The sequence below is a fragment of the Gorilla gorilla genome, chromosome 10, assembly GCF_029281585.2.
Source record: "Gorilla gorilla gorilla isolate KB3781 chromosome 10, NHGRI_mGorGor1-v2.1_pri, whole genome shotgun sequence".
Taxonomy (NCBI): Eukaryota; Metazoa; Chordata; class Mammalia; order Primates; family Hominidae; genus Gorilla; species Gorilla gorilla.
Genome location: NC_073234.2, coordinates 36,669,113 through 36,694,690, shown reverse-complemented (window position 1 = coordinate 36,694,690; position 25,578 = coordinate 36,669,113). Strand labels below are relative to the sequence as shown.

The 25,578-nt window shown below is 44.4% G+C and overlaps 2 protein-coding genes across 4 annotated transcripts in view; one reads left to right on the top strand and one right to left on the bottom strand.

Annotated features, from left to right (window-relative positions):
- The window catches only part of RASSF3 (Ras association domain family member 3), an 86,599-nt gene extending 81,073 nt beyond the window's left edge, over positions 1-5,526 (top strand). For both annotated transcript variants that reach the window (XM_004053505.5, XM_055358082.2), the window contains exon 5: positions 2,699-5,526. In XM_004053505.5, the coding sequence (XP_004053553.1) occupies positions 2,699-2,848 (150 nt within the window). In that variant the 3' untranslated portion in view covers positions 2,849-5,526. The remainder of the gene's footprint in view (positions 1-2,698) is intronic.
- Positions 5,527-21,402: 15,876 nt separating this feature from the next.
- The window catches only part of GNS (glucosamine (N-acetyl)-6-sulfatase), a 48,368-nt gene continuing 44,192 nt past the window's right edge, over positions 21,403-25,578 (bottom strand). For both annotated transcript variants that reach the window (XM_063693847.1, XM_004053502.4), the window contains one exon: positions 21,403-24,773. In XM_063693847.1, the coding sequence (XP_063549917.1) occupies positions 24,698-24,773 (76 nt within the window). In that variant the 3' untranslated portion in view covers positions 21,403-24,697. The remainder of the gene's footprint in view (positions 24,774-25,578) is intronic.

Sequence of the window (25,578 nt, the reverse complement as noted above, 5' to 3'; positions counted from 1 at the left end):
GTCAACTGATTAAGAAATTATGTTTCCATGTGCATCATTTGCCATGTTGTCTCCAGGGAGGATTGTATTTAGCCAGTTCAGTAGAAGAAAAAAAGCACTTGAGCCTGCCCTCTAGATCAAGTGTCAGCTTTAAATGACACTTGAGCAAATCCCAAGCTCCTGTCCCAGTCTTCTGTCTGGAACAGGAAATGGTATGAAATGTCCTACATGGTGCAATTGAGAATAGGGTTTCTAGGTTAAAAGTTAGGAAACGACTCTGTTTCCTACTGTTTGTTAGATTAGTAGCATGACCTTGGATAAATCTTCTAATCTTTTAGCCTTCAGTTTTAAAATCTGTTAAGTGGGACTAAACACTTTACAAGGTGGGCTTTGAGTCGCAATTAGAAATGTATACATGTAAGTGAAGGGAGTTTTAGGAAGACAGTGGTTTTAGATGTTTTTGAAGTTTCTTTTGATTCTCGTGTTTTGAAGCTTTTCAAGACATTCAGACTCATTTTGGGGAGAAGGCAGGGTGCAGAAATCTGACTTGGCTTTGCAGTTGGTGACCATTCCCTCTGCCAGCTTAAGCCAGACACATTAGCATAGTCTACTCAGTGTTTTATTTTTCTTGTACTTAGTGTTTTAAGTAGCAACTAGAACTACATTGGGCAAGAATTTTATTAACTTTGTTATTTTATTGTATTTTAATTATAATTAGAGATAGGGTCTCACTACATTGCCCAAGCTGGTCTCAAACTCCTGGGCTCAAGCAGTCCTCCCACCTCAGCCTCCCAAAGTGCTGGGATTACAGACATGAGCCACTGCACCTGGCCTTAACTTAGTTTTGAAATTGACTTGACATTGGGTTTTATTGTTCCAGACTGCTGTACTGGACCTCTGTATGGTGTTCTTATTTCTCAGTTATTTAAGGAAAACTGAACTGAGGAAGAAATTTCCATAGCTGTTAGGGGGTGGGAGGGATATTTATAGGATGTCTTTATTTTGGAGACTTCAACATAGGTGAAAGATAATCTGTTAAAATTTTAAAAATTAACAGAATATTCTAACGTAGAAGTTTTGCTCTCCTACTCCATGTTGCTCTTTTTTTTTTTTCTTTCTAAATAACCAGCCTAAACTGATCTCCAGGAATTCTTCTACCACTGAGCCCATTTGGTGGATTTACTTATTTTTCACTATTTGTTTGTATTTGGTTATCTTGAATCTTTTCTCTACACCATCAGACAGCAGTTCTCCACCAGGATCCAGGGCCCCCTTTGGGAGAGGAGGATGTGTTTGGAAAAAACCTCCTAGACGATGCTAGATACCCTCCTTGACATTCACTGCTTCTATTTTTTAAAATCTGTTTTAATTTTTTTTTTTTCTTTTTAAAGAGACTAGGTCTTGCACTGTCACCCAGGCTGGAGTACAGTGGCAGAATCATGGCTCACTGCAGCCTCAATCTCCCGGGCTCAAGCAATCCTCCTACCTCAGCCTCCCAAGTAACTGGGACTACAGGAGTGTACTGCCACAGCCAGATAATTTTTAATTTTTTTGTAGAGACCTGGTGTCACTATATTGCCCAGGCTGGTCTCGAACTTATGGTCTTGAACTTCTGGGCTCAAATGATCCTCCTGCCTAAGCATTCCAAAGTGCTAGGATTATAGGCATGAGCCACAATGCCCAGCCTAAAAACTTATTTTGTGCCTGCTAAATAAGTACTAGGAGCTGTTAGGGAAACAAGGCTCAGAGCCTCAAGGCAAGAGATAAACTCCAAATAGCGAGAAGTACGGCAGCTGTGGTGTAGGTAAGGTGCAGGTGAGATAGATACTAAGCAAATAATTGTAATTTAAAAATCTTGGTTGTGATCAGGGGCTCTGTGAAGGATTTTGATACACTTAGTCTTGGGTGGGAAGAGAGGGGAGGAAGTTGTGGAAAGCTGCTTAGAGAAAGTGGCATTTAAGCTGAGATGGGGACGATGAGTAGTTCATAGCCAGGCAAAGTGGAGGAGGGGAGAATGCGTGCCACTTGGGTAGAGAGTGAAGCTCGGTGAGAGAGAGATGGGGCCGGAGAGTTTAGAGTCTTTCAGACAGCCTCAGCAACTAAGGGAAGCCATTGGATGGTTCTAAGCAGGGGAGAGTCTTGGCCAGATGAGCATTTTACAAAGGATGTTCTGTTTGGGGAACAGATAGGGGAGCATAAGAGCCAAGTGAGGAGGCCAGGTAGGAAGCTGTTCCAGCGATGCAGGAATAGATGATAGTAGCTAGCACCAAGGGGCCGTACCGAGGGAGAGAAGGCTGAATGGAGAACTGTTTGGGGGTGATAAGACTGATTATGCGAGGTAAGAAAGTCAGTTACAATGAGGACTCGAGGTTAAGATGAAAGGACTATCGAATTGTTTTTAATGCTGTTGGGGGTCAAATCAGGTAAGGAATGAAAGTGTCCAATAGACTTAGGGATATGGAGGTCTCTGGCTTTTAGGGAGATCGTCTTGAAGAACAGTGGGAGGAGAGGGTAGGAAGGTGATTGGTGTGAGCTGAGGTGGGAGTGGGAGTGGAGGGAGCCCTTAGGCTGGCAACACCCCAGCTCTTGCAGACCACACCTTCTGCGGCATGGGGCTGGGAGGGGAGGGCAGCCGCACCTCTGGGAGCTCCTGGTCAGCATTCCTAAGTTTAACTGAGTATTAAACATCTGGCATTTTTCTTTCTGTGTTTCCTGACAGTGGGAAGCCTTCAGCCTTCCAGAACTACAGAATTTCTTGCGCATCTTGGACAAGGAAGAAGATGAGCAGCTGCAGAACCTGAAGAGGCGCTACACAGCCTACAGACAGAAGCTGGAAGAAGCCCTCCGTGAGGTGTGGAAGCCTGATTAAAGCGGGGCTCCCTGCCCGTGAGGCCCGGTGCAGGACCGATGTACAAAACAGCAGCAAGTGCCTCTCTTCTCAGAGGGCTGCTGTCTTGCCCCACTATGCTAGGGTCTTCGCCTTTCTATCTGTAGATTTTGTTCCCCAAACCTGGTCACACAGCATCCTGCACCTTAGCGTCCCATGTAAGGGACTCTGCAAGCTTGTTGTTCAGCACCGCAGTGTTACCTCTTGGCAAGCTGTGAACCTGTCGCCTCATCAGGAGCATTCGAGGGTGCTTGGAAGCATGAACTCTGGGGGTGTTTTTTTTTTTTTTTGGTTATTTTAATTATGTGATGATGCTGTTAAGCTTACGGATATGCAGTTGATTTTTTAAAAAGCTTAACTAGGAATCTTTCTGAATACTTGTCCTATTTTGAAACTACCTGTCTGGTTTTTTGTTTGGTTTTGTTTTCTTTTTTTAATGTCAGAGGAATCTATCCATGTGAATCGAAAGGCACAGGAATCTAGGAACTCTGAGGAATTTATTGTGAAGGATTTTGTTAGGGGGTTGACAGAGAAAGGAAAGTGTAAGTTTGGAAGAAGGCATGTGCGGTGGTGGCGAGCACTGCGGGCTATGGAAGGTGACTTGGCTTTTCAGTTAGGGGTAGTGGAGAAAGGGGTAGTTGCTTGTAAACGAGTTAAAAGCATTCAGTGTGGAGGTGTTAAACCCATTTTAGGATCACTTGGTTTCCTGGTGGGTAGAATATGGAAACAGAGCCAGAGGCAGGAGCTAAACCAAAAGGAGGGACCCATGAACTCTGCAGCTGACCAGTCAGAGAATCAGGCAGGTGTAGCCTACTGACCTGGGCAGAGGTGGGCCTCACGCAGCTGGATCCGACCCTCTAATTCTGCCCTTTTGGAGTGGAAGGTCTGATTGGTGTAGCTGCTCTGCATAGGCAGGACAGTGACCGTTCACTAACTCTTGTTAAGTTACATAGTGTATAGCTTTCCCCCCCACAGGTGGTTTTCAAAGTTGAGACGGAATTTGGGTAGGGGCAGCTGTTTTTCCCTTGATTATTAGCTAGGATATTTATCAAGTAAACTTTGGTGACAATCAGTCTCTTCCCTTTTATTCCTCCTTTCCTTTTCCTTTCTTCCCTTTTTTCTTTCCTTCCCTGCTGTCTCCCACCCTACCTTGTTCTTTTCCTCCCTCCCTCCCTCCCTCCTTCCCTCCCTCCCTCCCTCACTCCTTCCCTCCCTCCCTCTCTCTCCCTCTCCCTTTCTTTTCTACGTTGAAATCTGTTCTTACATAATATAGAACAGGGCTATTGAATAAAGACCCAATCCTACCAGATCTTTAGTTCTAAAGGGCAACTTGACTGTGAGTAGGAGGGCCCCCAAGAAAGGGAGGAAAGTCCACACCCAGCTAACCACACAACAGGGCTTCATTATGGAAATATTTTAACAAAAGTACATGTTATTACCAACCAAAGAGATGCATGTGCAATAGAAGCCTTCCTTAAAAACAGGCTAAATAACCTCATTTTATGCAGCAGTTTAATCTGAGAACAGAGGGAAAGGTGTGCAGTGGTTCCAGAGGGGCCTTATATTCTATTTTTAGTCTAGATATTTTTTGTTTATAAATTCCCAAGGAATTGTTAACACTTTGGTGACACCTAATGGATTCTTTTTGAAATTCCAAGGTGCTTCAGTTCTTTGCCCAAGTGAACTGTGCCTTTTATTGCATTTCTGTTCGTCTCTTGGTGGCTCTTCTGACTTTTTGGAGAATACCCATCTTGTTGGAGGCAGACTTAAGTTGTTATGCTGTGCCACACAATTTACTGAGACAATCATATCTTCCTAAGCATTTAAGGAAAGTTGAAAAAAATAGAATTAGCAGCTATAAAATATGTATGGCACATCTTGTTTAATTTTGCATGTAACTTCTCTTTAGTACATTGATGAGGTTTTAGTGACATTGTCATCCAACACTTTACCTTTATTGTTCAGGGAATGCCTTCGTGATTTTTTGTACTGGTTTTACTATTCAGACTATGGCCTGGATTTGAGTATATTGTTATTACCACCTGGTTTTTTAATTATTCATCCCAGTAAACTTATATTTTGTGAAGCATTTGTTTCTCAGATTAAGACACTGTTAGAACCTAAAGTAGTAGCTGATGGGTATCTGTGAATTTTTTTTTTTTTTTTTTTTTTTTTACTTGAAGTAGATTGTCTGAATAGGCATCCTCATCTATATTTACCCAGAACCTCGCTTACTGTCATGTGCACTACAAATTGCAATTTGGAAACCTACTGTATTGAAATTCTGTCAGTTTATGGTTCTTGAAGACTGTTGTCCTTTCCCAAACACTGGTTACTGCAGCAGCATTTTTAATGTGTAAGTGAAGAAAAAAGGCCACTAAGGCCAAAGATTTTTTAAGAATCATTGTACAAATCATTATGTTAAGCTATCTAAGCTTTGCTGTAATACTGTTTTCTCTTCAATATGTGATGGTACAGGAAGGATGTTAAATGAAGGGGTAGTATTGCAGGAGAGCATTTTAAATGGCAGAAGTAAAAAGTTATAATATTTATAATTTTGATGGGTTTAAGTTTATTTTTGTAGGGAAGATTTTTCTCCCCTAAAATAGTTTCTAGAATGGCAAAATTGTTTCCATTATTAAAAACTGAAGTTATTAGTTGTTTATGTGTGTTTATTTATGATAATATGCTAGATTTAAAAAGGTCACAGGAGCGGGCTGAGCTGCTTTTGCACATACACAGGGACACATGCTGGAATGCAACAACTTTACTAGGTTTGCGTGGGTCATATTTGTTCTCCCAGATATCATTTTCTCTTTGCCTTATCCTCTGAGGAAAAATAACCCTAAGCTCACACAGCATGTTCCAATGTATTTAAAACAATTGTTTTAATTTTTGAAATATACACATTTAAAAGTATATAAAGCATGTAAAAGAGGAGGGAGGCCGAGAGTGAAAAAATAAAAATAAAAAAGCATGCAAACAGTTTAAAGGATTATTATATAAAATGGACACCCCATGACCATTACCAAAATAGAACCTTGTCAGTTCTTTAGAAATCTCTCCCTCCACCCCTGTTCTTGCCCTGAGGTCTCCTATCCCTGAAACATACCACTTCAACATAAAGTGAGTATTTGTATTTTTTTGGTCACCATGACTGCCTTACACAGATGGGATGGATAGTGTCTAGGGAACCACAGGGACGATGGAGTTCCACCCTGTGCGCACCTGCACCTCGGCTTTGTGCCATGGTTTCAGCTTCCATGCCTGCTGTTGGGAGTGTTTTTACTGCTACACTGCCCCCTGGAGGGGCTGATGAAAGGAGCAAGGCTGGCACCAGGTGGTAGAGGCCTTTCACGTACCATAGCTGCTCTCTAAATAAAAATACTGTGATAGAAAATTATGGCTCTGTATAATTTTGCTTTTCTACTGAAATATTCAGAGGAATCAGGTTTGGGGGTTCTACTTGGGTTACTACCCAAGGTGCGTGGAGAATGGGAATTTTTATATTTTTATCCTTTATTTTTTTTGGAGATGAGTCTCAATGTGTCACCCAGGCTAGAGTGCAGTGGCATGATCTTGGCTCACTGTAACCTCCACCTCCCAGGTTCAAGCGATTCTCCTGCCTCAGCCTCCCTAGTAGCTGGGATTACAGGTGCCTGCCACCATACCCGACTAATTTTTTTTTTGTATTTTTAGTAGCGACGGGGTTTCTCCACGTTGGCTAGGCTGGTCTCAAACTCCTGACCTCAAGTGACCAACACACCTCAGCCTCCCAAAGTGCTGGGATTACAGGTAGGACTTTTTTTCTTAAGTCAATTTTTATTACTAAAAAAAAACTTTTTTTTTTTTTTTTTTGAGATAGAGTTTCACTCTGTCTCCCAGGCTGGAGTGCAGTGGCATGATCTGGGCTCACTGCAACCTCTACCTCCTAGGTTCAAGCGATTCTCCTGCCTCAGCTTCCGGAGTAGATGGGATTACAGGCGTGTGCCACCACACCTGGCTAATTTTTGTATTTTTAGTAAAGATAGGGTTTCACCCTGTTGGCCAAGGTGGTCTCAAACTCCTGACCTCGGGTAATCTGCCGGCCTTGGCCTCCCAGAGTGCTGGGATTACAGGTGTGAGCCACCGTGCCTGGCTCACATGAATATTTATTGAAACAACACTTATCAGTTGGTGACAAATTCGGAGACACTGTCAGATAACGCTAATTAGGTATTTTGTTTTATTGAAAGAAGGGGGCTGGGCGCGGTGGCTCATGCCTGTAATCCCAGCATTTTGGGAGGCCGAGGCGGGCAGATCATGAGGTCAGGAGTTTGAGACCAGCCTGACCAAACATGGTGAAACCCCGTCTCTACTAAAAATACAAAAATTAGCTGGGCGTGGTGGCACACACCTGTAATCCCAGCTACTCAGGAGGCTGAGGCAGGAGAATTGCTTGAGCCAGGGAGGCGGAGGTTGCAGTGAGCTGAGATCGCCCCATTGCACTTAGCCTGGGCGACAAAGTGAAACTCGGTCTCAAAAAAAAAAAAAAAAAAAAAGAAGAGGGGCCAGGCACAGTGGCTCACGCCTGTAATCCCAGCACTCTGGGAGGCCAAGGCGGGCTGATCTCTTGAGGCCAGGAGTTCAAGACCAGGTTGGCCAACATGGCAAAACCTCTTCTCTGCTAAAAATATAAAAATTAGCCAGGCGTGGTGGCACACGACTGCTGTCTCAGCTACTCAAGAGGCTGAGGCAGGAGAATTGCTTGAACCTGGGAGGCGGGGTTCAAGCCCCGTGATTGCGCCACTGTACTCCAGTGAGCCGTGAGTACTGCAGTGAGCCATGATTGCGCCACTGTACTCCAGCCTGGGCAACACAGCAAGACTCTATCTCAAAAAAAAAAAAAAAATGAGGGTGGTGGTGAAGGTCTACACTATAGTAGCCAATGCCAACAAAGTGCTTACCATGTGCTAGGCATTCTTCTGAAATGCTTAATATGTATTAACTCACTGACTCTCCCATGACGTTATCACACTGTTTCATCATATCCCTTTTTTCACAAATGTGGAAATGGACATGTTGAGGTTTAGCAGCTTGCTCAAGGCCACTGTGTGAGTGAGTGGCAGAGCCGGGCACTGCCCCGTTTCTCTACCATCTTTTCCTGTAAGTGCTCTCTAGTTTCTCAGTTAAATTGCCTATTGAGTGAAGGAGCAAAAGTCTGTTAAATTGCCGTAATGGACAGTTCGCCCAGAAGCGTAACTGTTTTGGTGCCATTGGGGTTTGTTGATATCAGTGTGTTCTCATCCATTTTGGTTCATTTATCATTTCATTTAGGTGATTATACTAAGTCACATAGAATGAAATGCTGACCTGTGCTTTTTATTTTTTCGGATGGGGTTTCACCTTGTCATCCAGGCTGGAGTGTAGTGGCGTGATTACGGCTCACTGCAGCCTTAACCTCCTGGGCTTAAGAGATCCTCCCATCTCAGCCTCTCAAGTAGCTGGGACTACAGGTGCCTGCCACCACATCCAGCTAATTTTTTTTCATTTTTGTAAAGATGGAGTCAGGCTATATTGCCCACGCTGGTCTCAAACTCCTGGGCTTAAGTGATCCTCTTGCTTTGGCCTCCTAAAGGGCTGGGATTACAACCACCATGCCCAGCCCAGACCTGTATTTTCATTTAGAGGTTCTGTTGCATGGGGGAAATAACACGGCAGGTAACCAAACTTAGTGGTCTCACTGCAGTTGGTAAGACAATTCTCCTGGAACCACCAGAAGAACAGCTTCAGTACTACAGAGTGCTATAGGAGCCACAAAACTTGTGCAAAGGTTTGACTCATGGAACCATTCCCCCAAACAAGGCTCATCCTCTGCAAAGAGACACTAGGAGGTAAGTATTCAAAGTCTAAAGCATACGCTTGTGTGGTGTGAATCACTACTTGCTTAATTGAATGTTCAAGAAAGAAGTTTGATATAAGGATAAAGGTGGGGGGGCAGGTGTGGTGAAGGCTGGAATAGGAGGGAGTGGGGACTAGCTGGGTTATATACCAACAACTCTGAAGCTAAATCATTTATTCCATCTTCAGGCTTGGATCTGGGTTTGGGTTTTTGTTTTTTGTCTTTTGGGGTTTTTTTGCCTGTTGGTTTTGGTTTCATTTTGTTTTGTTTTTTGACAAGTCTTTCCCTATTCTAGGAGATAAGAGTAGCAGGGTACAGGATAGACCCCTTTGATCTTAAATAGTGTTTCCAAAGGATGATTGTGGTTCTCACGTGTCTGGCTGAGGCTGCATTTGGCATCAAGTGAACTCTGAAAGCTCCTCTCTTCTTGTTTCTGAGAAATGTGAGCACCTTTAAGTATTATTTACGCACAAACAACAAAACATCAGGGCTCTTTGTAAACTTCAAAAGAAATTGGGATTTGACTTTGTTTTGGGGAGGGAGTTATTTCAATGAGGAGAGTTCATTTTTTTCTCTTTCTAAACGAGGAGTTCCGATTACAATGGGCCTGGGTCATTGAGGGCATCTATCTGGTTTGTGTTTGCTGGCATATGTACTGCTGGCTGTTGAGCCATGCTTTGTGGACACGTGGGATTCATTAAGCCCTCTGTGGTTCCTGTCTCTGAAGTGGCTTTCTAGGGAGGCTCTGCTCTACAGGGTTTTTCCATTTACAGGTGCAATAAAATTTGTTTAAATTCTAAAAATTCTGAAGCAGCAAACTTTAGTGCCTTGCCAAAACTTAGAATTCTTGAATTACTGCTGTTGCAGGCAGGGAGGCAACAGCTTAAATTCAAACCTTTTACTCAGAACTATAAATGGTGTCTTCAGATTCTTTTAAAGATGGTGAACATTTCAAATATTTTTCTTGCATATGTGATCTTTGCAAGGAAAACATTCATAGTCAATTTTGTTTAGGTCAGATTGAGCATTTCGAGGCCTTATTAATAAAAGATGCTTGACTGAGCAGGTAAGGCCAACCATAGAAACTGAGGAACAAAAAGACCAGCTTTCAGAAAACTTCCAGTTCTTTTTTTTTTTTTTTTTTCTGAGACAGAGTCTCACTCTGGTGCCCAGGCTGGAGTGCAGTGGCTCGGTCTTGGCTCACTGCAGCCTGCGCCTCCCAAGTTCAAGCGATTCTCCTGACTCAACCTCCCGAGTAGCTGGGATTACAGGCACCCACCACCACGCCCAGCTAATTTTTGTATTTTTAGTAGAGACAGGGTTTCACCATGTTGGCCAGGGTGGTCTTGAACTGCTAACTTCAGGTGATCCACCCGTCTCGGCCTCCCAAAGTGCTGCGATTACAGAGGTGAGCCACTGTGCCCAGCCATCAGAAAACTTCCAGTTCTATCGCCTTTATCTAGATACAGTTTGTATAGGAGTTTGTGTGTGCTGGGGAAGGAAGTGGGCTTTAAGGGTGTAGTGGTGTCGGGGAGGCCAGAAATAATGTCCCCTTTATCATAGAAAGTTATTTGTTATGAAGGTGGTAGTTAGGAAAAGGCAACGTTTAGGATCTGTTGGAAGATATTTCAAGACAAAATGAGGTTACCACACTATTTCTTCACAGACTGCCTTCGGAACTGTGGAAGGTGCTGAATTTTGTTTTTTCGAGGTAGGTCTTGCTCTGTTACACAGTAGCATGATCATAGCTCACTGAAGCCTCTAGTTTCTAGGCTCAAGCAATCATCCCACCTCAGCCTCCCAAGTAGCTGGGACTAGAGGGGCATGCCACCATGCCCAGCAAATTTTTTAATTTTTTTGTAGAGATGAGGTCTGGCTATGTTGTCCAGGCTGGTCTCGAACTCCTGGCCTCATGATCTTTCTGTCTTGACCTCTCAAGACACTAGGATTATAGGTGTAAGCCACTGCCCAGGCTGATTTTTTAAAGGCAGATTTTTCTGTTCCCTGACTCTGAAGCTACTTAATCTGAATCTCTGGTACTGGCCCCTGAGAATCTGCCATTTTAATAAGTGCCCCCTATTTTTTCAAATGCTGACTGCAAATCCTAGAGCTCTATAGAGGGTTTCTGGGGCTGAAGGGATACATCATTGTGCACAGAGTATTTCCCTCATACCCCTTGTTTTGAAATTTTAAATAAATTACTTCCAAATTGAGAGTAATGACTAGCCTGCAAAGAGGCTTTCTGACCTGCCTCACTTAGCCCTGGAAAGGACAATTCTATATACCCTGTTCCCCTGGACCATGGCTGATTGGATCTTAGACCTCTGTTGAAAGGCCATTGATCAACTAGATTTTCTCAAAATTTTATTTATTTATTTATTTATTTATTTATTTATTTATTTATTTAGAGACAGAGTCTCGCTCTGTTGCCCAGGCTGGTGTGCAGTGGCATGATCTTGGCTCACTGCAGCCTCCACCTCCACCTCCCGGGTTCAAGTGATTCTTGGGCCTTACCCTCCCAATTAGCTGAGATTACAGGTGCCCACCACCACACCTGGAAGATTTCTTTTTTTTTTTTTTTTTAGTAGGGATGGCGTTTCGCCATGTTGGCCAGCCTGGTCTCAAACTCCTGGCCTCAGGTGATCTGCTCGCCTTGGCCTCCCAAAGTGCTGGGATTACATGCGTGAGCCACCGTGCTCGGCCAAAACAAAACTTGTGGCCAGCTACTTGGGAGACTGAGACAGGAGAATCTCTTGAACCTAGGAGGCAGAGGTTGCAGTGAGCCGAGATTTTGTCACTGTACTCCAGCCTGGGTGACAGAGTGGGACTCCCTCTCAAAAAAAAAAAAAAAAAATTGTTACTCTTATTCTGTTCTCTCTCTCTACATATATATATATATATATATATATATATATATATATATATATGTATGTATGCATATGTATACATACATATATATATGTATGTATATAGTGACCTCTATTATCTATTGGCTAGCTTCAAAGAAGCTTGCCAAATGACAAGTGCTGATATTGCTGCTGCAACCAACTTCATAGGTCTTTCAGGAATTTACTGTTTACAAGTGTCTGCAGTATGAAGCTTTAATGCATATGATCTGTAATATTCTAACCTAACATTTAAGCTTCCACATTATTGGAAACACAGTCGGGTCTACATGTGGTCTCTTCTTTCCCTCTTTCCCTCCCTCCTTTCTATCTTATTTAATGTCCTTGTAGCCTGTGATATCTGTACTTTTTTTTTTTTGAGATGGAGTCTTGCTCTGTCGCCCAGGCTGGAGTGCAGTGACACAATCTTGGCTCACTGCAAGCTCTGCCTCCTGGGTTTATGCCATTCTCCTGCCTCAGCTTCCTGAGTAGCTGGGACTACAGGCACCCGCCACCACGCCCAGCTAATTTTTTTGTATTTTTTTAGTAGAGACAGGGTTTCACTATGTTAGCCAGGATGGTCTCGATCTCCTGACCTTGTGATCTGCCCGCCTCGGCCTCCCAAAATGCTGGGATTACAGGTGTGAGGCACCATCCCGGCCTATTTATTTTTTAATTGAGATGGAGTTTCGCTCTTTTTGCCCAGGCTGGAGTGCAATGGCACCATCTCGGCTCACTGCAACCTCCGCCTCCTGCATTCAAGTGATTCTCCTGTCTCAGCCTCCCAAGTAGCTGGGATTACAGGCATACATCACCATGCCTGGCTAATTTTGTATTTTTAGTAGAGACGGGGGTTTCTCCATGTTGGTCAGGCTGATCTCGAACTCCCGACCTCAGGTGATCTGCCCACCTTGGCCTCCCAAAGTACTGGGATTACAGGCATGAGCCACCACACCTGGCCTGTTTTTTTTTTTTTTTTCAAGTCCGCACTGCCTGGTCCCATGACCCACCCCCTAGAACTGGGTAGATTATGATGAGTGAGAACATCATGAACTCTGTTATGAAAATCAGAGTCCATGTGTAGTGTAAACTGTTAAGTGTCATAGAGATAAAATTCAGTGTACTATGAGTGTATAACTTAGGAGGACAGAGAACGCGTCCTTGAGAAAGTGATTTAGAGCTGAGATCTTGAGGAGGAGGAGGAGGGGTTACCTAGAAGAATAACTTACATGAACATGTTCTGCATGGTGGGGACTGGTGTCTGAGGTCTTTCTTTTTGACAGTGTGTTTTATCGGGATTACTCTTGCCGGTTCCCCACCCCCCCATGGCAAAAACCTCAATTACTTTTGTACCAACCTATAATATTATAAGCAAAGAACTTTAGGCCTAAATAATTATCCTAATGTTAAGAGTTCATCTTTGGCAAGGGTGGAGTTAAAATTAACAATGGCAGGCCGGGCGTGGTGGCTCCCGCCTGTAATCCTAGCACTTTGGGAGGCTGAGGTGGGAGGATCACCTGAGGTCAGGAGTTCTGGACCAGCCTGGCCAACATGCACCTAGCTGGGCATGGTGGCACCCAACTCTCAGCTACTTAGGAGACTGAGGCAGGAGAATTGCTTGAACCAGGGAGATGGAGGTTGCTGTGAGCTGAGATTGCATCACTGCACTCCAGCCTGGGCGACAGAGTAGGACTCTGTCCCCCCGCCCTCCCCCCAGAAAAATTTACAGTGGCAATTGCTCTGGCTCAAACATATTTTTTCCCCTTGTAAAATGGAGAGGACATCACTTGTTTGCCTACCTCACAGGGCTGCTGCGAGGACCAAATAAGATTGGGAATGTGCATGTATCTTGTGCATTGTAATTCCTGGTATAGCGTGAGATGGTATTATTTTCCAACTATTTGTTCCTACAATAATGTGGCTGTTTCAATTCTGGGCCAATGATAGATGCTTATCTATCATTCTAGAGGCATCCTAGGTGCCAATTTCCAAGATGGACATTTTTCCAAGCAGAAAGGGTTTTGTTTTCTTTTAAAAATTCATGGTCGGGCATGGTGGCTCACACCTGTAATCCCAGCACTTTGGGAGGCCAAGGTGGGTGGATCCCCTGAGGTCAGGAGTTTTAGACCAGCCTGGCCAACTTAGTGAAACCCCGTCTCTACTAAAAAAAAATACAAAAATTAGCTGGGGGTGGTGGCGAGCACCTGTAATCCCAGCTACTTGGGAAGCTGAGGCAGGAGAATCGCTTGAACCTGGAAGGCGGAGGTTGCAGTGAGCCAAGATTGCGCCATTGGACTCCAGCCTGGGCAACAAGAGCGAAACTCCATCTCAAAAAATAAAATAAAATAAAATAAAATTCATGCTAAGGGAAGGAAATAGAGTTAAAAGCAAAACATTCAAGATTCTTAGGGTGATTGGTAGGCCAGATTGTTTAGTGCCTTGCCTTGTGTTCCCTAAAAATACAGTCACAAAGTGTTCTTTCTTCCTTGACAAGATAGAGCCCAAATGCTCAGAGCAGCTGAGACTGGGGATGCCCAGGTTTTCATATCAACATAAGGCACAGAGTGGTGTTGCATGATCCAAACCAGACGGCTGTGTGTCGGTGCAGTCGGGGGCCTTGACCTTTGTTTCTAGTCCATGTTTTTATGCATGTGAATTCTCCCCTAGATAGTAATCTCCTTGGAGACTGGACCATATCTTCAGTTCACTTTGCATCTCTCCTAGCTGCAGGGCACAGCATTTGTGGGACTAAACATTTCATAGACATGTCTGGAAACAGCCAGTTGGGCAGCTTTGAGACAGGAAGGTAGCCCTCTACAGAGAGACCTGGAGCTGCAGCTTCCTGCTGCTCCTCATCCAGCCAGCATTCACCTTTGGCTGAACTCTTAAACAGGACCTTCGTTGGCATTACAGGAAGAAGGAGAGGGGCCAGGATGATTGCAGGCCAGAGTGTTGTTATCCCCTGCTGTGCAGAGGACCAGACGTGGCATCATGGGCTTCATCCTCTGTGGGAGCATTGATGGGCATTGAGCTTTAGGCTGAAGCCTGTCCTGATAGATGACAAAGTGAATAGTCACTTGCTCCAGACTGCTGGAAAGAACCCGAGTTGTCATGTTGATCTCAGGCCTAATTAGTGTGCTGCTCACCTAATCTGGGAGACGCTGGGTAAAAGGGACTGGGAGGAAATGTACACGAAGCAGCCCCTTTCTTAGGGACTTAAGTGGGAACAGAATCAATTGTGCATCTGAGCTACTTTCCCATCGTTGGGAGGAGGAAGGGAGAAGTGACTGATGGTCTTGATTTGGACAACAGGTGCCTCAGACACCCAGCCAGAATCTTGGCGTGCTGCAGCTGCTGAGGGGCCGCTCTCCCAAGCTGCAACTCTCCCTCGCACCAGCTTTTGGAAGTTACGAAGACCCACTAGAGAGAAGACTTTGGACTCATGACTGGAGCCTTCCAGCCAAGAGTCCATTAAAATATTTTCCAACATGTGCTGAGAACATTTTAGCAACCATTCCAACAAAGAAGCTTCCACTTGGTTTTAGTAACAATAGCTAGGAACCAGTGCTTATTTCTATTATTTCAGTATGTAACGTACATATTTTCCCCCACTTCGGAGACAATCTGAGCCTCTACCGCTGGACAGCTCTGCTCTACCCTGTAGTAAAAAGGGCTCACTGCTCGATGCACCGGAAGCCGATACCACGACACTGGGTTTTTTGTTGTTTTTGAGAAAAGCTTTATATTATATATAAGTCGACTCACAAGGAGATAGGAGTGTCAAGCTCAAATATTTCTCCCTGTGCTGTCTTTAAGGCAAGCAGTAATTTTATTAGAAAAGATTAGACAGGCATGCTGGAGCATGCCTGTAGCATGCCTGTAGTCCCAGCTGCTTGGGAGGCTGAGGCAAGACGATCATTTGAGCACAGGTGCCATTGCACTCCAGCCTAGGTGACAGACTGAAACCCTGTCTCCAAAAAAAAAGAAAAAAGATTTAGGCTGGGCACCATGGCTCATGCCTGTAATCCCAGCACTTTGGGAGACTGAGGTGGGAGGATCACTTGAGGCCAGGAGTTCAAGAACAGCATGGGAAACATAGTGAGATCCCATTCCATTTCTACAAAAAATTAGCTGGGTGTGGTGCCATGTGCCTGTGTCCCAGCTACTCGGGAGGCTAAGGCAGGAGGATTGCTTGAGGCTGGGTGGTTGAGGCTGCGGTGAGCCATGATCACAACACTGTACTCCAGTCTAGGCAACACAGCAAGCCCATGTCTCAAACTGCCCCTGCAAAACCCCCAAAACATAGAGCCCCATCTCTACAAAAAAAAAAGGAGTTTGGGGGTGGATACTGGGATTAGCAGGTGCTTGGTGGAAGGAAAAGGGAAGTCTGGAAAGTCCTTGGGTGCATGTAGTTGTTTCTTTATGCAAACTCATGGGTCAAAGGTGCAAATTTGGGGAGTTCATGTGAAATATGCAGTGGAAATTCAGGCTGTGACGTCAGCAGACTCGTTCTATGCAAAATCTAGTTAGCTAGTTTTCTTTTAAAATCTGCTATCCTGTAAATTCAAGAATTTTTGTTACTGTTTTTTAATACTTTGGGGGCACAATTTTAATTTTAGCTTTTTATTTTTATTTATTTATTTTTTTGAGATGGAGTTTCACTCTTGTTGCCCAGGCTGGAGTGCAGTGGTGCGATCTTGGCTCACTACAACCTCCACCTCCTGGGTTCAAGTGATTCTCCTGCCTCAGCCTCCTGAGTAGCTGGGATTACAGGTACCTGCCACCACGCCCAGCTAATTTTTGTATTTTTAGTAGAGACGGGGGTTTCACCATGTTGCCCAGGCTGGTCTCGAACTCCTGACCTCAGGTGATCCACCTGCCTTGGCCTCCCAAAGTGCTGGTATTACAGGCATGAGCCACCATGCCCAGCCAGTTTTAGTTTTTTAGCAAGTTCTTTTCTTATCTGCTATCCTGTAAGTCCAAGAATTTAGTCATTTTTCTTTAACTTTTTGGGGCACGGTTTCACTACAGGTACCTACAGTTGGGTGCAGTGGGTGCAAAAGTAATCGCGGTTTTTTGTCATTGGCAAAGCTTTTGCACCCGCGTAATAGATTTGGCAAAAGGCTGGCCCAGTTTCTCTCAGTAAACCAGCTTCGGTCATTATATTAGTTATATATTGCTGCATATCAAGTTACCCCCAAACCAGCAGCTTACAACAGCATTAAACATTTTTTAGGCTGGGCGCAGTGGCTCACGCCTGTAATCCCAGGACTTTGGGAGGCCGAGGAGGGCAGATCACCTGATGTCAGGAGTTCAAGACCAGCCTCGACATGGAGAAACCCTGTATCTACTAAAAATACAAAATTAGCCGGGCGTGGTGGTGCATGCCTGTAATCCCAGCTACTCAGGAGGCTGAGGCAGGAGGATTGCTTGAACCTGGGAGGCAGAGGTTGCCGTGAGCCGAGATCGTGCCATTGCACTCTGGCCTGGCCAACAAGAGCGAAACTCCATCTCAAAAAAAAAAAAAACAACAAAAAACAAAAACCATTTTTTAGATCCTGTTATTATATTCTGTGGGTCAGGAGTCTAGTAGCAGCTTAGCTTGATGGTCCTTGCTTGGTCTCTCACGAGGCTGCAGTTAAGATGATGGCTAGGGCTGCAGTCATCTGAAGTCTTGACTGGGGCTTGGAGGATCTGCTTCCAAGGTGGCTCTCTCACATACCTGGCAAGTTGGGGCTGGTTGTTTTCAAGAAGCCTCAGATCCTCACCACGTGGACCTTACCAAAGATCTACTTTGGTGTCATTGATATGGCAATAGTTTTCTTTTCTCCCAGAGTTATCCAAGAGAGAGCAAGGCAGAAGTGGCCATGTCTTTTAGGACCTAGTTGTGGAAGTCACACAGCATCACAGGTGCCCTATTCTACTGGTCACATGGACCAACCCTGATGCATTGTGGGAGGAAACTGCGCAAGGATAATTAGGCGCCATCTTGGAGGCTGGCTACCACAGCCATGCTGGAAACGGTTAAATGAGGCATACAGAGAGGAGCCCTCTTTTTACTTGTTTTCTGACAGCAAGGCTATAGTGCAGGACAAGAAGACACTTGAATGGCAGTGGCACCTTCTCCTCTTAGTCTGAAACCATAGTTTCCCTGTAAGTACAGGTATGAGAGACGAGTTCTCTTTTCAGTCTACATAGTAATGTCCTGGAGGAATAGAATAATTCCCTTTTGTAACTAAGCTCACCACCAGGCAGAGTAGGCACTCACATATATAATGAGGTGGGGACACAGCCTCACAGATCATGGTGACAGCAGAGTTAATGGAAAGATGGCTTTAAAACCACATCTTTGAAATTTTGACTCTTCTTTGACGAATTAGTTTTGTGAGTTTCGATAAATTAAGCTGAGGGAAATAAATCTATCTTATGGAGCTGTTTTATCCTCCTAAAATGATAATTACAAGCATCTTTATATCTCTCTATCCTTTGAGAACCTATCATCATCAGTTAGAGGTGCAGGTTACGATGACATATATGGATATCAGTCTCACCAGCAGGTGATCATGAAATCTTCCTCTCAAAGACTAAGATTTAGAACTGTTAAGGCTGGGCGCGGTGGCTCACGCCTGTAATCCCAGCACTTTGGGAGGCCGAGGCGGGTGGATCACGAGGTCAAGAGTTGGAGACCATCCTGGCCAACATGGTGAAACCCCGTCTCTACTAAAAATACAAAAATTAGCCTGGCGTGGTGGCAGGCGCCTGTAATCTCAGCTATTCGGGAGGCTGAGGCAGGAGAATCGCTTGAACCTGGGAGGCGGAGGTTGCAGTGAGCCGAGATTGTGCCATTGCAATCCAGCCTGTGCGACAGAGCAAGACTCCATCTCAAAAAAAAAAAAAAAAAAAAAAGATTTAGAACTGTCATCTGCTCTACCATACTCCAGGAGCTAGCTCCCATGTCCCACATCTAAATCTTGTCTTATTCAGTGATTCTAGGCCATCAATAGAGATCTCAGCACGATGCTTTTAGCTTGTATCCTTTGGGCTCTCTGGTTGTCAGCTCTTGCCTCAACAGACGACTTTCGTGTATACATATGACCAGCCCTTTATATCCACTGGTGGTGGCTGGGTGCAGTGGTTCATGCCCATTATCCCAGCACTTTGGGAGGCCAAGGCAGGTGGCTCTCTTGAGCCCAGGCGTTCAAGACCAGCCTGGGCAACATGGCAAAACCCCGTCTCTATTAGAAATACAAAAATTAGCTGGGCATGGTGGTGTGTGCCTTTAGTCTCAGCTACTTGGGAGGCTGAGATGGGAGGATCAGTTGAGCCTGGGAGACAGAGATTGTGGTGTGCCAACATAGGGCCACTGCATCGAGCCTGGGCAACAGAGCGAGACCCTGTCTCAAAAAATAAAAATAAATCCACTGGTGGTAGAGGAAGATGAAACAAACACTACTTCTGTAGGGAATTTGGTTCTACAGGGCAGGTACCAGTTTCAGTGGGAATAGCTGGGATAAGTTAGAAAAAAAAAAAGGATCTAATGGAGTCTGTATTTATCTTCATTCCGAGTCTATGCAAGTGAAGATTCTCTTCTTCCTTGTTGATGGCTTGACTGACTGTGATGTAATCAAATTTCCAATGTTTAGGATGGTAATTTAGTGACTTTACGGGTGCTCTGTACCATCTTGCGTTTCTATTAGTATTTGGTCAGTGATCACAGGGGCTCTCCTTTCTCTGCCACCTTTCTCTAGTATTTAGACAAAGGCCAGACCAGGTAGCTCTCAACACTAAATCTGAACCGATGCTTAATCTTGTTATCCTTTCCCTTTTCATCACTTTAAGGTCTTGATGTCTTGTCTTGAAATATGGAAGGCCAGCACCCACTTCTCTTTCCCATGTTTCTTTTGGCCTTAGGTCCCAGGTAAAAAAAAAAAAAAAATCTCACTTAAGCATTTAGGTCTACAGTTGCTATTCTTGGCCTGATCTAGCATTCTAGCCCTTCTGGAGGGGGAAGAAACATCCAGCCAGGTGATCCCCTGCTACTGAACAGCTGACAGCTGTTGGGAGAGGCAATCCACTATGAACCCCAAGCATCCTTGCACCTCCTTGCTGGATATGCCAAGAACGCAAGGTCCTGACCGTTTTTTTGAGATAGAGTTCCACTCTTGTAACCCAGGCTGAAGTGCAGTGGTGCAATCTTGGCTCACTGCAACCTCCGCCTCCCAGGTTCAAGAAATTCTCCTGCCTCAGCCTCCCAGGTAGCTGGGATTATAGGCGCCTATCACTGCGCCCGGCTAATTTTTGTATTTTTAGTAGAGACGAGATTTCACCATGTTGGCCAGGCTGACCACTTTTTATGCTGGCCATTCCTCAGGGTTGTCTGTAGTGAGCAGTTTGAGGGATAAGTTAATGTCTCCTTCTGGAACAAAGAGCAGCCTCGCTCAGTGCTTGCTATAAAACAGCAGGCTCAGCTGGGTGTGGTGGCTCACACCTGTAATCCCAGCACTATAGGAGGCTGAGGCGGGCGGATCACCTGAGGTCAGGAGTTTGAGATCAGCCTGGCCAACATGGCAAAACCCCATCTTTACTAAAATACAAAAATTAGCCAGGCGTGGTGGTGTGTGCCTGTAATCCCAGCTACTCAGGAGGCTGAAGCACGAGAATTGCTTGAACTCAGGAGGCAGAGGTTGCAGTGAGCCAAGACTGCGCCACTGCACTCCAGCCTGGACGAAGCCTCCCCAAGCCTAATGTTCTTTTCCTGTAACAAAACCCACTGCATGTGCAGGCATCCCTCTGGGCCCTTTGCATCATACCTGTAGGACTTGGGTGTTAAGTGTGAACTGACAGGCTCTTACTGCTTGCTGTGCTGTACTACAGTCCTTTGTCTTTATCCCAGGAGTCTCATGAAATAACAGACCTACTTAATTAGCTTGCAAGAAGGGTACAAATCCCAGACCCTAATAAATGACCTTAAAATTGTGATATATCCAAATCCCCTATTTTTCAGTTTTACAATTGAAATATTTTTTATAGTGACAGAATCTCGCTATGTTGCCCAGGCTGGTCTTCCAACTCCAGAGCTCGAGTGATCCTCCTGCTGGGGTCTCAAAATGCCGAGATTAAAGGCGTGAACCATTGCCCCTGGCCCAAATCACCTGTTTTTCTGATAGTAATCTGGCAATTTTATGAGTGTCTAGCATTGTTTTCTATGTGGTCTTCAGAATTGCTAAGATATGAGGCAACCTATAAGCTCTGGGGTTGGCAAATTATGACCTACTTGTTTTTGAAAATAAAATTGTATTGGAACACAGCCACACACTTATCCATTGTCTATGGCTACTTTTGTGTTATAACAGCAGAGGTAAATAGCTGTGACAGTGAACACATGGCCTGGCAGCCTAAAATACTGGCCGTCTATCCCTTTAAGAAGTTTGTTGACCCCGTAAGAAGTCATTCCTCATCTAGAGCAATGGATCACATGGCAAAGCACCTTTGAAGGCGAGCTTAGTCTGTTTGAAAGCCAGCCAAGATAAGACTTTTTCTCCAAAGCTGTAAATACCTACAGATTTATCAGGAAATATTTTCTACATGGTGCTTCATTCAGGGGTTATCAGTAGGGGCCATGTATGTAAGAGCTATACAGGTAGAGACTATAGGATCTGACTAGAAAGCCCATTTCCAGTACTAGGTGAGTGATTAAAACAAACTGCATCAGAAGAAAGCATCTTGTCAAAATTACTACTTGTGAACTAAAACAAAGGACACATTCCCACTAGAACAGAAATAAATTTTAATTCATTGAAAAGTGCAGCAGTGAACAGGGTCCTTTTGAAGGGCACTTTCTAAGTCAAATGACTGAGATGACACAGAGCAAGGGCAGAATAGGAACAGAGGATGCAAACACAGGAAGTTACAAAATTCAGTGGGAACTAACTGGTGGTAAAACTCAAGAACCCAGCTCTACCCATCTAATTCCATTGGTGGATCAGTTGAATTAACTTTTGCTTTCTTTAGGATGAATCCTGGGACAACTTTCCTTTAAAAAAGCACTAAACCTTAGTTTAGACACTTAATAAGTTTAAGAACACTTCTCACAGAATAAGGTAAAACTTCCATGGCTATCATTACTATTTTGTACAACAGCCCTAGTGTTGTCAACTAAAATGTGTTTGCAGGCTGGGCACGGTGGCTCACACCTGTAATCCCAGCACTTTGGGAGGCCGAGAAAGGTGGATCACCTGAGGTCAGGAGTTAATCAGCCTGGCCAACATGGTGAAACCCCGTCTCTACTAAAATTACAAAAATCAGCCAGGCGGGGTGGCAGGCGCCTGTAATCTCAGCTACTTGGGAGGCTGAGGCAGGAGAACTGCTGGAACCCAGGAGGTGGAAGTTGCAGTGAGCTGAGATCACGCCACTGTACTCCAGCCGGGTGACAACCGCGAGACTTCATCTCAAAAAAAGAAAGTGTTTGCAACAGCACCATTTGTCAAATTCAAAGATGCTCAAAAGGTGTTCCCTACTTTGCATGAGAGGGAGAGCTTTGTAACAGGAAATTGTATAAGGCAAACTCTCTATTCATTCCTAAGGCCTCTGTTCATTCCTAAAGTTTACATGGTTCTCTACTCTGAAGGGCACCAACATGGACCTCACCTTCTTAACATGGAAAATCAAAATCTAAATGAATACAATTAAAAGGAGGCAGCAAGCTTCTTGCAGTGGGTCCCTTAAACATTATGAAAACATCAGTGCATTGTGTAGTCTGTTACGCTATAAACTGAGGTCTCTTTATGAAAGATTATTTTAGCACAAATTCAGAATGAAGCCAGTCCAAGAAAAAAAGAATTGGAAGCTATTTGAAGGTTAGATAGGAAATATACCAAAAATAGAAGAGCGTAGAGAGGGCTGCACCACACCCCACCACACAAGCACACCCACTGAACTGAGTAAGAGTGGCGTGGCTGAGGTGCCGTCGGCAGCTGACTATGTCACTCTTATGAGTTCTGCTCAGGAACAAGCATAAAACTGAATAATATGACATCACAGTCCAAGACCTGGTAAGAGTTGGTTTCTTTTTATTTGGAAATAACTATGGTCAACTTTCATTAATGTGGAAGTTGACTGATAATGTTAAGAGTCAAAGTGAAAAAGAAAGCCGATACCCATATTCAACAATGCTTTCAGTTACAACATTTTTTGAATTTCCTTCTCTAAAACATTCACAGCAGAGGTGTCCATTTCACTTGCCTGTTTCACCTCTAGATACCACCACAGTTGCTGGGATCATGTGAGGTAAAGGAATATATCCAATTGACTGTTAGCCCAACATGACTATCTGCAATTCTGATAGAAAAGCTACTTTCAGCCATGTCTTACAAAGTGCTTAAAGCTGGACAGAAGACTTTAAATAAAGCTAAAATCGCTTATTGCCTGAGTTGAACAAGTTACAAACCACAGCTCTTCCTCCTCCCCTGCTGTCTCACCACCAATTAGCCTTCTTGTGAGGACAACATTAGAAATGGAACTGGTTTTTGAGCCAAGAAACATAAAAATTTTGGTGTTCTTAGCCAAGCGTGGTGGCTCATGCCTGTAATCCCAGCACTCTGGGAGGCCGAGGTGGGTGGATCACAAGGTCAGGAGTTCAAGACCAGCCTGGCCAACATGGTGAAACTCTGTCTCTACTAAAAATACAAAAAATTAGCCGGGCGTGGTGGTGCGTGCCTATAATCCCAGCTACTCAGGAGGCGGAGGCAGGAGAATCGCTTGAACCCAGGAGGCGAAGGTTGCAGTGAGCTGAGATCACGCCATTGCACTCCAGCCTGGGTGACATAGTGAGACTCTGTTCCCACTTCTCAAAAATAAAAACATTTAGGTGTTCTCAACAGTGAAGAAACCTGAATAGATTTGATTTTGACAGGGGAATACTGATAATCGTACAAGACTCCAAAACTCAGGAAGAACCCATCTAAAAGGGGAGAAGGTAGGGTAAAGTAGTTGATACTTTGCATCAACTGTAAGAAAATTTTCCACCTTAAAACAAATGAAGAGAATGACAGAAAAATGCAGATAGAGCCAACGGCTTCATACATGGAACTTAAATTCAAGCTCCCTGCTGGACAGGCACTTCCTTCCTTTATCCCTGGTACAGCCCTTCCACTTGTCTGTTCAAGAGCCCTGTCTTCAGAAGGCCCTCGGAAGAAAGACAACCTTCACCAACTCTTGGCAGTTCTTCACTGCTGATGTTCCTAAGCCACTTCATTTTTCAGATCTCAGAGGGGAGTCTCAAGAGAAGGGACCTTGCCTTAATCCTTCCAGTGTTAACTGGCACTCCCTGTGGTTGGCAGCCACTGGAAAGTAGATGGCTATCACCTTCAAGAGCTACCTGGAATTGGCCTTTATACAAGCTTACTGGTCTACTTCAGTGCAGCACCAGCCTAGAATTCACAAAAACATGAACAGAGCTTGGGTGACATGTTTTGAATTTGCAACCTTACCACACTGTGATGAACATCATAAAAAAATGTATCTCTACTTATCAATGAACAATGGTACTTGTTCTTACTCGGATGATTCAGCTCTGATGGTTACTCTTCAAGCCATGTGATGTTAGTATTTTTGATAGTGAAGTGCTCAATCTGAAATGCTACACAGGTCCTTTGATTTTAGGTCAAGCTTACATATCAAAAGGTGTATCTGCGTGTTTGTGTGTGTCCTAAAGTACTGCCATTTATCTGAATGGGTTTACAAATTCAGTCTTTAACCACAAGAGGAATAATCAAGAACTGTGGCCCCAGGATAAAAAGAATACAGTGAGAACAAAGACCTCAGGAGTGTCCTTGTCAGCTAAAGGAAGAGACCAGAGACAGCCACTCCTGACACACGGGCAGAGTTCACAGTTTAACACATTGCACAAGGAAGTCAGCTGACTGGGTTGCTTTTTCAAACAGGACTTAAAGCCAGCCCAGAAACTCTTCCAGGTGTGGTCTTGAAGACTAGCTACAGACACCTACTACAATCACTTCATCAGAAAGAGGCGTGCAGGGATCCATCTGCAGAGGCTGTGTGAGGTCGCTACAGATGTTTGGAAAATCTTCGAGTTCTGACACTGCCGCGATTGCTGAACATGAGACGGGGGTCAAACCTGTATCTGGGGAGGAAAAACCAAATGTAACATTAGCTCTCACTAGCTTCTCACTCAGAATATTATTCAGTGGAAAGGATAGCAGGAAGGGGTGTAAAAGAAACAAATCACCAGAAGGGACTCTAGTGAGAAAGTCTATGGTACAAAACATGAGCCCTCTACAGTTCTGAACATTTCTATCACCAGTCAGCACACACAAAGTCACACACTGCAAGTCAAGAGGAGAAAAACAAGTAGGTTAATCTTGAAAGGTGTCAGAAGGCAGCAAGATTTGAGATTTTTTTCTTTTGAGGGAGTAGGGGTGGATCAACTGTTACATTATTACAGTGCTTGTGTTCAAGTCACCCTGATTTTATTTAATAATGGCTCCAAACCACAAGAGTAGTGATGCTGCCAATTCAGAAATGCCAAAGAGAAGCCATAAAGTGGTTCCTTTAAGTGAAAAAGTGAACGCTCTTGACTTAATAAGGAGAGAAAAAATCGTACAGCAAGACTGCTAAGACCTACAAGAGCCTCACCATAAACATGAGTCATTTTTGGTGGGGGTGCTGGCAGGGGGACAGAGTCAGTCTGTCGCCCAGGCTGGAGTGCAGTGGCACAATTTCAGCTCACTGCAACCTCCACCTCTTGGGCTCAAGTGATTCTCCTGTCTTAGCCTCCAGAGTAGCTGGGAACACTGGCGTGCGCCACCACACCTGGCTAATTTTTTTTTTTTTTTTGTAGAGACAAGAGTTTCACCATGTTGCCCAGGCTGGTCTAGAACTCCTGGGCTCATGTGATCTGCCCGCCTTGGTCTCCAGAAGTGCTGGGA